The sequence below is a fragment of the Taurulus bubalis genome, assembly GCF_910589615.1.
Source record: "Taurulus bubalis genome assembly, chromosome: 16".
NCBI classification, from domain to species: Eukaryota; Metazoa; Chordata; class Actinopteri; order Perciformes; family Cottidae; genus Taurulus; species Taurulus bubalis.
The window spans coordinates 19,759,349-19,771,557 of NC_136604.1; the positions used below are offsets into that span (position 1 = coordinate 19,759,349).

The 12,209-nt window shown below is 42.9% G+C and overlaps 1 protein-coding gene across 1 annotated transcript in view; it reads right to left on the reverse strand.

The window, feature by feature from the left end:
• trappc9 (trafficking protein particle complex subunit 9) overlaps positions 1-12,209 on the reverse strand; it is a gene marked incomplete at both ends in the record, with an annotated part of 158,179 nt that overhangs the window by 65,421 nt on the left and 80,549 nt on the right. The window contains one exon of the mRNA XM_079232134.1: positions 8,767-8,877. Within this exon, the coding sequence (XP_079088260.1) occupies positions 8,767-8,877 (111 nt within the window). The remainder of the gene's footprint in view (positions 1-8,766; positions 8,878-12,209) is intronic.

Genomic DNA, 12,209 nt, shown 5'->3' on the forward strand with positions numbered 1-12,209 from the left:
ATAGTAACTTCTTTATATGTAGATGCCAGTAAGTGGGGCTCATAGATGTCCTCTTATTTCACCAGCAACACCCGTTTGACTCTGCCACTCATCATGCAACGGCTTCCCACACAAACTTTCCCCAAAAACAATAATGACTGTAATTTACAGAAACGTAACACAATTTCAACTGGGAATGTCCAAATACGCTTTTATATTTAGGCCCCAGAGCCTCCAAAAGCTGCTTACCATGTGCAGTCCCCCCAAAATGTATTTCACTTCCTATTGTGAAACGCAAAACACGTGCACATTAGCAGTACTTTGTCCGTGGGCAGTTGTGTGACGAAGACAACCAGCAGGAAACCAGTACGACAACTTGTTTGGCTGTTTGATCCCTTTTTATTAAGACAAATGCTGGTTCAATGCATTATGTGCAATCAAGTGATGGAGACGCTTATTACTTCATTCACCATTGCTCTCATGAAAACGTATAACTCATAACTATAGTATGAGCAATTATGGAAGTGCAATTCTCTTGACTTGCAGGAAACCCCATAACTGTTTAATTAATTTGAAGAAAGGACCTTCATGTTATAAAGATAACTGAAGAAAACAAAAGGAAAACTATTCTATATTTGCAGTCATTTTAGCAAGTTGGCAATCCTCGGAAGATATTGCAAAAGAAAACGACCATCAACTCAACAGAACAACAAAACCAGTATATTTTTAGTTCAGAGGGCTACAGTTATGAGAATTTGTGCATTTGGGCGTAAAAGCAAACCCCACCCCCCTCACTAAACAACATCCTGTCCACCGGCTGTGACTTCTGACACTATATCGGTAATTACCACCATCCTGCAATAAGCTGTGGCAGTGAAGCCTTTTTTAATGGCAGTAATAACAGCAGCTCAGGATGAGCCGGTCACAGTGAAAATGACCCCTTCCTAATTAAATGCTGTGTTGCCTCGGACCAAAAAGTACATGATAATCCCATTAAAGCCCACGAAGCCGCTTTCATCTGACCACTGCAAAGCCATAAACCATGTCAACCAGACCTCACAACATGGACACAAAATAACAGACGTGCAGACGCTTGCTTCCAGTCCACTATACTGTGGATGTGTTATTTCAGCAACTACTTTAATGCCATTGTAAAGGTATTTAACTCACATGTGCGATAGTATTTGTTGTTGTTGTGTTTTTGTACAACGTGTTCACTAGTGTGTTACATCAAGCAGGCTGCGAGCAAAATGCAGTTTGATATATGCCCCACAGAGCAAATTATGTGCAGCCAATGTTTTTATCAGAGCCTTTTTGCATCTTTTTTAACAGCCAGAGATTGTGTTATGTCACAGGGGAGAGGCTGAGCGCGAAGAACGTACCGAGTATGTGTGTGTGTGTGTTTTCACAGAGAGGGTTATTTTTACCTCACGTGCAAGAGCTTAAGGGCGGAGATCCATAGAGGCCTGTGCAGAGGCAGGCGAGAGCAACAGTCTATTTTTAGACTGCGGCTGACTCTGCGTAACCCTTTGTGTACAGCGGCTGCAGAGGCAGCGGCGCTCCATCCATCCACATCTCGCTCAATATGATGAGCTGCGGTTACAAAATACAAAATAAACTACATCCTTACTGCCAGTTACTGTATGCGCATAGGTATCGAAGAATGCCTCCGTGCAGACAATCTTCTGATGCCCCGGCTGGCATTAAAATTGAGTCTTTGTAAACCATAACTGGGGATGACAGTGAGCTATTTTGGGCTCTTCTGCTGAAACCCTGAAACTCTTTTGGGGGCGTTTTGTCATTATTAAACAGCACTGTAGTTTGATGCACGATTGAAGGGAATGACAGGCGACGAAACTTTGTAAATGATAATACGTCATCATACGTGTTGCTAGAAGTGAAGTGGAGAATCCACAACACACACGGCTTAACTATAACGGTCATACAATCAATACAGTTACAGGTGACTGGAGAAGGAAATGGCGGCGAGTCAGATAAATCTACTCTATCCGCCATATGAATATATGGATTCGGTTGAGGTGAGGCACATTTCCAGAATACCAAGAAGAGCAAAGCATGACTGTGTCAAGTGCCGGCCTGAGAGGCCAAAGGCAGCTTGATGGAGTGATTCTAGCAATATCGTATTTTACAGGAAGGAATGAGAGTGGAAAAAGATGTTTATGTTCTTCTATAGCGCCTTAACAAACCCATCTCCAGACAGCCAACAGGGCTAAAAGGCCCCCCAGGGAACACATCATTTCATAAAATGAGAGGGGAAAAACAAACAGAACAAACTGACAGTTGTGTGGAGCTTAATGCCATTGAGAGGTGGAGCCTCAGCAGTTGTACATCTCAGCAGTCAGCTCTCATCTTTGTCGGAAAGCATTGCTCCCGTGCCCTATCCTCTGCGGATACAAGTGTTGTTGTTGTTGTTTTTTATCTGATAGTGCCATCCCAGGTAATGAGCATGTGCGCCACTCCGTCGGAGAGGAGGGGGAGAAGGCCGATTTGATTTAAAGGTTTGCGAAACAGACAATCAAATGATAATACCCGACGCTCGGCTGGTGACTGTTGAAGATGGGATGTATGACTGCGAATGCATTATGTGCTCCGCTGCCATAAAACGTAGCACGAGGAAAGAGGGGGGGGGTGGGCGGGGGTTAGGTGGTCACCATGGAAACAAGCTCTGTTTGAAAAGCTCATGCAATGAGGCGTGTCTGCCCTCGTGCGCACCGATCCGGCGGAGCCAAAAAGGCACGGCAAAAAAAAAGACGCTCGTCGCTCTGGCTCTGCAACGATGATGGTGGAACTAGTGAGAGCTCGGGGGTTTGATGCTGGGATGAGATGTAAAAACCCCCCAATGGCCTGCTCGGATCCCCCTGGGAGACACAGCTGTGGTGTTGATGCAGAGCGGGGATTGGGAGGGTCTGAGAGCAACGTGCCGCTGGCGAGGAAACTTTCAAGTGCATCCACTGAATCTTGTGTTTGTTGCAGTGAAAAATATTGACCTTTCAAAAAAATTATGCTGAGCTCAAAAGATAGCCACTTGCTGCTACAAATCTGTCAACGGAGGTTTTAGGTTATAAAGTCTTAAGGATTAAAGAGATGGTTCAGACAAAATATATATACATCTCTATATAGATATACATACACATTCCGTAGAAGTACCTAGCAATGCAGATTATTAGATATATTTCTTTGCATCTGCTGCAGAGGTGTTTGCCTCCATCTAAATAAAATGAGGTAATTTGAATTCTGCGTGCTGCTCACAACATCTTTTTCCAGAAGCAACATCCCAGTTATTGTCGATGTCTGGACCTTACTGAGGAGCTCCAGTGCAGAAGATGCAGCACCTTCTATTGAACACAGAATTACTACTGCACAGAAAACAGGAGCAATGTTCCCGCTAAGAAACACTGCGCTGTTTTTGTTGTTTTGGGTAATTTTCAAATGCTGTGAACGTAATCCTCCCAAATGTTATCGTGTTGGTAGCAGAAATCTAGGAGATTTATGTTCAAAACTTGGGGGAATAAAAATATCGGCATCAACACGAAAGGAATGTTAGAAAATGCGTCTTTTTAATTGCCCAGTTAAATTTGTTATTTCACTCACAACAAATGTTATTGCATGACATTTTCTCTAAATTATCTTTGGGCTTGATTGATTTTTTTTTTTTTTTAAATGAAAAAAGTTATCTTTTTACCTTGAAAATTGTAGTTGGACCAGACACATTTTAGAATAAAATATAATAAAATAAACTGATAGTCTGGCGACCCATTCGGGGTCTACCTCGCCTATGTCCTCCCTTTATGTAAAATAACAATAAAATAATATTAGCAAGAATAATAATAACAAAAATAATGACTAACGAACTAACTCATTCAGATTTAGCGCCCTGAAGCTGCTCGTCGTTTTAAGAACAGTAACGATTCATAAAAACGTGAGAAGCACCAAGTGACGAGCAGAAAGGACTCGAAAGAACACAAGAAACCTCCTGGAAGGTGCTGAGAGGGATACTGCAACGAGGAGGTGGCCAAGGCCGCTCTCTCACTGCTCATATTTATACAGCTGATAGAAACAAGTGCCTCAGGGCCTCTCCTCCTCAATTCAGATAATTAGAAACCGTTCAAACCCATTCCGCACAAAAGAATCACCCACCAAAGTGCAGTCAAGCCAACCTAATTACGACAGCCTAAGAACTGGTTTAATGGAAACGACATCCCGGACAACAGTTATTTTTTTATTCATATTAATAACGGACACTTTAATTTGCTCCGTCTCATCAGAATTTGCTCGTCCGATGGAAAGATTCAGTCGCGGGAAAAGGTCAGGGCCGTCTGATGATCCGCGGGAATCGCTCCTTTTTCCTCAAACGAAAGAATAGAAGGTGAGTGAGGAGAGCGGCGCTGATTTACATGCTGTTTATGCAGAGCGGTGACCATTAGAGCCTGATCATTTGTCTCCGCTCAAGGTGGTTTAAAAAAAAAAGAAAAGAAAGAAGCCGCCACACAGGGGAATAATTGTAGGGTGAATTAGTCATTTCTTGCAGACTTAATGTGCATGGCGAAGCATACTGATGAACGAATGTTCAGTTTATTTTTAAGCATCACCATCAAAAATGTTGTGCTCTCCTAATTTCCTCAGGGAAAGCGAACAGAGGACTTCTGCTTTTCCGTTTGTAATCAAACACATGTAGGGAGGAGGAATGACGATGATGTAATCAACTATAAATATAGTCGAAGCTGATGGCGTCATTAGGTGGAGCTTCTGTTTAGCTCATGACAAACTAGCAGGATAAGCTAACAGCTGCTCTTCAGACAGACAGTTTTTTATATTAAAAGTTGTAAAATATCAGAAACGTTCCTCGTCTCAGCTGGCTGGCGTGTGATTGGTCGCTAGCAGCTGGCCGGCTGAGCCCCAGTCCTGAACACTGGCTCGGTACTGAAGAGTAAAAAAGACCACACCGGCGATCGAACCCGATTTAAGTGACATTTGCAGGTGCGTTTGCATGTTTAATGTTCTGCGGCCCGAGCGGCTAATTTGCGATCTGGCCTGCAATTTGAAGATAACGGTGCACTTTAGCTCGGCGAATGTTTGTCTGTGCGCTCGCTCAGCGGGCTCAGGTGCAGGCGAGGAAGATAAGGAGGCGGCTTGAGCGGGAACGATGATGCGGGTTGTTGTTCAGAGTGTGTGGCCATCGAGTTGTGTTGTGTGGAACGCTGCCGTCCGGCCACTACTGGTACGTCACGGCTTTATGCAAACATTTGATAGACTGATATAGACAGCATTCTGACAAGTTGATGCAAAATTAGGGGCGCCATCCTTAATATTTTTGAAAATCCAGGGGGTGGGGGGTAGTAATGCACTATATTGCACCGCCTTAAAAAAATACTATACAAACAAAGAAGACACTATAGAAAGGCCTCCTTTTAGTTTCACATTTTCAAGATTTTAGAGTTAAAGTATCACATCGCTATAAATTTGATTTCTTCCCCAAATACCCAACTTACTTTCCCTCGTTCCAGACCTTTGAATCTGTTTGATCCGTCTGGCATTGGGACACAAAGGTTTATTGGTAAAAAAAAACGATCAAGCCAATGAGCACAGCATGAGCGACCGATTAGCCAATCAGCGCTGTGGGCGGGACTTACGGCGGAGTCAAACATCGTCAGCCGGAGATAGCGTGACCTCTCAAAAATCGCCCGACATCGTAGTTTTTGTTTTCGCTCTGCTCCACTCATAAAACCCAGGTTACGCATCAGTCATTTAAAATGCCTTTAGATTAAAAAGGTGGATGTCTCGGTCTCCCGTGATTGGTTAGGAGAAATGTTCAGACTGAAGATGGAAGACCATTCTGTCTATCAGGCAATAACTTACTCGGATTTTGTGGCTATAATGGGCCACGCCAGCAGTTTAAAAACATTATCATGGGAACTCTTCTTTGTGTCGCGTCCTTTTATTATGATGAGCCGAACATTGACTGCTAACTTATATATTTCAAAAGCACACACACACAGAATACTGTTTAACCCGAGAACAACGCCATGCCTGGAGAATCTGGAAAAAGAACAGCCACGTACGCGCCGGTCCTCGTTGGGCTGTCGAACATCAAAGTGACCATTCACACTCTGAGGCGCTTCACTTTTTTTGTCCGCTCGCCATTACAGAACACACTACCAAGGGGATAAAGACCTCGTAAAAGACATGTCTGCGACCGATATGAGAAGATGAAAGCAGCGCTCAGTCCCTCTCCACGTGTCGCCTTCACGGGGAGAGAACACACGTTCCACCGACTAAACCAACTGCTCAGACACGGCCTAGACGATCTTTTGGCAGCACATTCGGTGAATGGGAGTTCACCTCATACGGACACAAGTCCAGAAACTATGAGCGGCTTTATGTCTCGCCATGCTTGACTGTAACCACAACAAAAAGCTCAATGGAAACAATTAAAATGTGTTGCAGGAGGAAAGCGAGGATGATTGACAGAGTCTTTTTTTTTTTTTTTGTTGGGCCGTCACAGCTTCACCAGTCCTGGATGAAGAATCCGGAGAACATCTCCCGGCTCGACACCTCATTCATCACAGATTTGGAAAGAAACGACGGAGCCATGTGATGTCGAGAGAGGATGAGGTGAAGAGACGAGCACAATATGGCTCAGCAGACGGAGAGGCGTGATTCTCTCTGTACGCGAAACCCGACCTCACGCTGAATAATCTGTGTCAAAGGAAATGATCAGCATGTTGCTAAAAAAAACTGATATGGATGAGTGAGGTTGCAGCAACTCGTCTCTGCATCGCAGGGGCATCTAGAAAAAAATACTGTGGATTGAACCAATATTCTGGATCTGAGCTAATCAAATCAATATGCCTGTGAGGCCTCAAGAATAATTCTGTGCGGGATGAAGTCAAAGCCAGCGGCCGTCTCCTCAGGGAATGTCAGTCAAAAGGGTAAAAAGATATATAAGTCTATATATACACGCAACTGCAGTTGTTACCAGACTTGACATTTTTTGCCTCGGAGGCACATCGTGTCATATTGTATCAATTTCTTTCTTTTATCTTTTTTTTTTTAAATCAATTATACAACTGGTGCATTATGCATTCAGACCTCTACTTAAGTCCTTGTGTGTAACATTGACTTCATGGTGACATCCGTAAGAGATGGGTCAAGCTCTGGGATTTGGGGGATTACATGACTGTAACAGATAGCATTACTTTGGTTTGTTTTTGCTGTTTTTTTATATATAACCACACTGACTGAGAGGACCAGAGTCTGATGTATCACTACATATATTACATGCTCATACATCGTCATGTATCTTTTGATAGTAGTGCTTACAGTCTGACAAAGTTCAACACAGGCAGAGCAGCGGGTGGTAAATGGATAACCAGCGTGGTACCTTGAGATCAAAATCTCTTTCAAGAGGCTCCTGGAAACGTTCAAACCGCAGAGCTTTTCGGTGGCAGAAATGCCTTCATTCTCCGGTGTGATTTGTTTAATGAAAAACGACAAAGATAAAGTATATTGAACGACGAAGCGGTGATTCCACTGTGGGTCTGACACCACTTATACCAGTGTGTGCGGCGCTGTAAAAGACCACAGCGTTAGTTATTGTTTAACTTCCACTTCTGAGAGTTCTGAAGTGATCCTTTTTTTTTGTGGTTAAAAATACAGATTCACTTCTGCACAGGGAAGATTATTTGGATTGAGCCGAGTGATGAGCTGTTTGGCTCCGTCTGAAAAGATCCCTTTCCACCCCCTAAATCCCCTCAAATAATAACATTCCTCCCCCGTGGAGAAAGGCCTCTGAGTCACCAACAGCGTACCTCCGCTCAGAGGCGACGCCGACAGGAATCTTAATTTGCCACTTTCCAGTGACACACAAGGTTTGATGTTGTGTGTGTGTGTGCGTGCGTGTGTGTGTTCAGTATAGCTGCCCATCAGTGGTAAATGCAAAACAGGGGAGACACATGAGGGATGAACTAATTTGGGGCCTAGATTTCCCTCATATTTCTTAGAGACACTAAAACTTAAAAATCAGACGAAGAAAATTGTTTTTGGTGAATTAGCAGCTCTTTACAGACTAGTGAGGAACCCCTGAAGCTTAAAAAAACCTCCATCATGAAAAATATTAGGGTGGAATTAATCCAATCTGTAACTGCAGCTAAACCAACCCCCCCTCCCTCTCTCCCTCTCTCTCTCTCTCTCTCTCTCTCATGAATATGATGCTATACGTCTGCTATTTCAATCCTGGGAGGATTTCTATGAGAAGTATTAAACTCTAGGGATGTCATGATCAGGTTTTTCTTTGCCCCAAATCCTGATATGGGTACTACTACCTACTCAAAATACTTGTTACTTGTTGTTATTGTGTTTTAGGGAGCTCTGATAGATAGAAAACCTTTTGCAAGTCCTAATTTTCCATGTGCTTTCCACGTGTTTTCCATAACTGGAAAATTATCCAGGTTTTCCAGGATGTGGGAACGTGACCAGGGATTAGATCTAAAAGGGTGTTAAAGGGAATTTTTCATTTCATCTCGATTTAAGCTCGGCTTTGAGAAATACGAGTACCTGCTAGGTCACAGGTGAAGTACAAGAAACTGTGAGTTGCTTTAACGTGTGACAAAACTTTGAGCATCCTTTATGTTTTCAGAATACGGAATAAGAAATGCTGGGAGAGAATAAACTGAGCATACATTTTGCTTTGAGTCACCGCCACATGGGACCACATCTATAAACACTATGGCCATGTGTTTGCAGGAGGAGAAGAAGCCTTCCACTCACCTCTGGCACTCGCTGGCATGGAGGACCAGGTCCTGGTTGTTCTTGGCGCTGACGGTGAGCTCGTGCTCGGTGGGGTTGAAGATGTCGAGCAGTAGATGACACTGGCGCGTGCTGTGGACAGACGCAGAAAAGAAAAATTGAGGGAAAGGATCGAAATCGGCACCATTTCAGAGAAAGACTAATTTGTACATCAAAGTCTGTATAACCTATATGCATAATGGGCTGTTTACGCGTATACCCGAGTATTATTATTGTTCTAAAAATACACGGCCACATACACCCACGCGGCAAATGCACGAGATCAAGAGAAGACACGGTGTGAAGTGCTCATCGGTCCTTGTCATGACATCAAAAAGGTGGCGGTGCTTTCATCAGGCCCACAGGCTGGGCTGAATCTCCACTTCATCCCGGGCCTGCTTTTCTCATGCAGATCATAGGAGCGCCAATTTGTGATTTAGATCAAGACAGGAGACACGATACTGGGTTTTCAAAGAGTTAATTTTAACCCACAAGTAGGTTTTTTTTGCTGTTAATGATGGATGAAAGGAATGAATATCTCAGAACAGAATGTCCAATGCAGCCAGTGTTATGTTGCATTAATAGTTCATGAGGTGTACAAGAGGAATGAGACAAGACTCTACATTACAACTACATTAAATCATTTACACTTAATATACACACTTTTAGGATGTAAAACAGAACATAATCCAGCGCTGTAGTCCAGTCTGATGCAGAGCGTTTATTGATGTTATGTGTATTAAATTAGCCACAAATAAATATTGAATGAACATATAGTATAAACACAAACATGGATGCACGCGATGTGCGTGTAGTGAACATGTTCGAAAAGAGATGCATGATAAATAATACATACATAGATGATGCATACATACAAATCAAATACAGGGTTAAATGAGACCAAGTGAAGTGAGTGAAAATGTATTCTGAAAGAAGATTGTTTATGTTATATAAATACGTAGAAACATTTATAAATAAATGCAATAAAGTGAAGTTAAGTACTGTGAATATTAATATTATCTCAATTCTAGACCGAGTAATCGCTTGGAAAACAAATCTGCCACATTAGCCCTGAATATTAGATGACCCCTGATTATATTATATATATATATATATATATATATATATATATATATATATATATATATAATATCCTCATTTCGTAGCCTCACGCCACCAGCCTCCATTGACAATGACTCGTTGACTTCTAATTGATCGGTTAATCTAATAGAGGGATCTGTAAAAGCACCACTTTAAAGTCTGTGTTCACCAGAGATCATAATTATCTTGAAAAGAAATCATTCAGCATGAAAAAGCTTTAAAAAAGAAAAGAATAATCGACCAAAGAGGGGACTCAGAGGGTGAGGAGCCTACTGTCGTTTAAAATCAACTGATCGATTAGTCGACAAAAACGTATGAATGTGAAGTCAACTAATGCCTTTGTTTGAGCACATGTTGAGCAGTTGTTTAGTCCTTCAGTGTAATATGACCCTGGAAAAAAAAATCCAGAAATGTCTCATGTTTGAGCTAATACGCTATTTTTAGAATGCCACCACTCACAATAAGTGGAATCAACCTGTAAAAGCAAATATATAAATTAAACGCTCCCCGTCTTCCCTCAGGTCACACAGAGTCCCTCCCCTCCCCTCTCCTCCCTCCCTCCCATCTTCTTGAATCCCAGGGTTAATGGAGGCTTAAGTTGAGCTTGCCCAAGTCCCTAATAAACTGCCGTGGCAATTAAAGGAGCATATTTCTTAAGGCCTGCCCGTGTTTCTTTAATTGTCTTTGTTGTCAGACGTGCCGAATGGGCCGAGGTACTGATTTATAGGTCGGGCCGTTTAGCTGAGGTGATCAATCAGAGTAGCCAGTTAAGAAACACCGGCTCATTGCTCATGCACTAAGTACCCAAGATGCACTGAAGGAAAGGAGCCGGGAGACATAGGGACGGCCGAGGTGGCGTTGCACCTTTTGGTGGCCAGCGAGCAGACGTCAATACCCACAGAATACCAGAGTGTCATCATCTTTGTTCCTGCGTCAACAAGGCGGAGCCGGGGACGTCGCCGCTGCGAGGCCGTGGGTGGGAAACACGACGAGGGAGAGGCAACGGCGCGGAGATCAATGGCCCCGCGCCTCGGACAGTTTGGCGAAATCTGTGATCAATAAGTGCTGATTTTTCCCTCCGGCACAACAACGTGACATCTTCCCTGCACACACACACAATGTGACGTCCTCACTTAGTTTGATTGAGAGTGCTGTCAACGACGGCCTATTTTTAGCTCTACGGGAGCAAATAAGTCACAGTTGACTCAAATTTAATGTCCACGTTTAACGATTTAATAATCAGTGAGAAGAACTAACCGCTGGTTTTGGCCGGCATGTGCAGCATGTTTGGTAATTAATTCAAATCAATTCACAACAGGCCTTTTCTATAAATAATGAGAAGAGCGAATTTGTGCGTGATGGAAAGTTCCTGACTGCTTTAACTCCCATTATGTTGAATAAATAAATGGAGAAATATTTGTGATTTATATTTTATATATGCATTATTGAAAACATACTGCACATTTAAGATTTTATAAATGAGACCAAATTAATGCATTTTTGTGGAGTTAATAAATCCTCAAATGTTTGTCATATCCCCCTCATAAATTAAACAAACACAAGCATTTCTTATAAGATGTAACGCTGTGACCAGGCTCGGACATAAGAACATTCAGGCTCCCCGTGTGGCTCAAAGGTGTACTGCAGATATACATATTTAATAAAAGACCATGGAAGAAATTCTACAAATGCATTTGGCGACGCAAATAAAAATTCCCTGCGACCAACCGGTGAGTTACGACCCACATTTTGGGCATCGACTGCTCTAGATAAGCAGAAAAAGCAGTTCCAATACAAAATGTTTACAGCGACATCCATTAGCTGAAGGTAACAGAGCAGGTAGGAGCTACAGCCATAGAATTACACGGCGCTAAAGATGATACACAGGGTGACCTTTGACGAAAACACATACGTCTACTTCCCCCAGTGGAGTGATGCATTTTCTTATTCCAGGGCAACACCGTGTTGAACGAATGGGATTTTAACAGGTCCCTGTATAGTATGGATCACTGAGGATTTCACACATCCAGGCTCTCCGTCACTTTCTCTAACAGATCTGTCACCTTGCATACGGCTCAACGCGAGAAGGCTGGGGCGGGGAAGGAGTAACAGAGACCCGGTTAAAAAGGACGAAACAGAATGATGAAGAACGGACAGAGGGCCTGAGGAAACGGCGAGAAACAGAAAAGGAGAGTAAGAGAGTCAGAGAGAGAGAGAGAGAGAACACAACAAAGGGAGGGAGAGGTAAATGAGAACGTAAAACAATCCCAGCAGCCCTGTGAGAAATACTTCCTCTCCGTTTCTTTTGTACGGCCTTGGTTTGT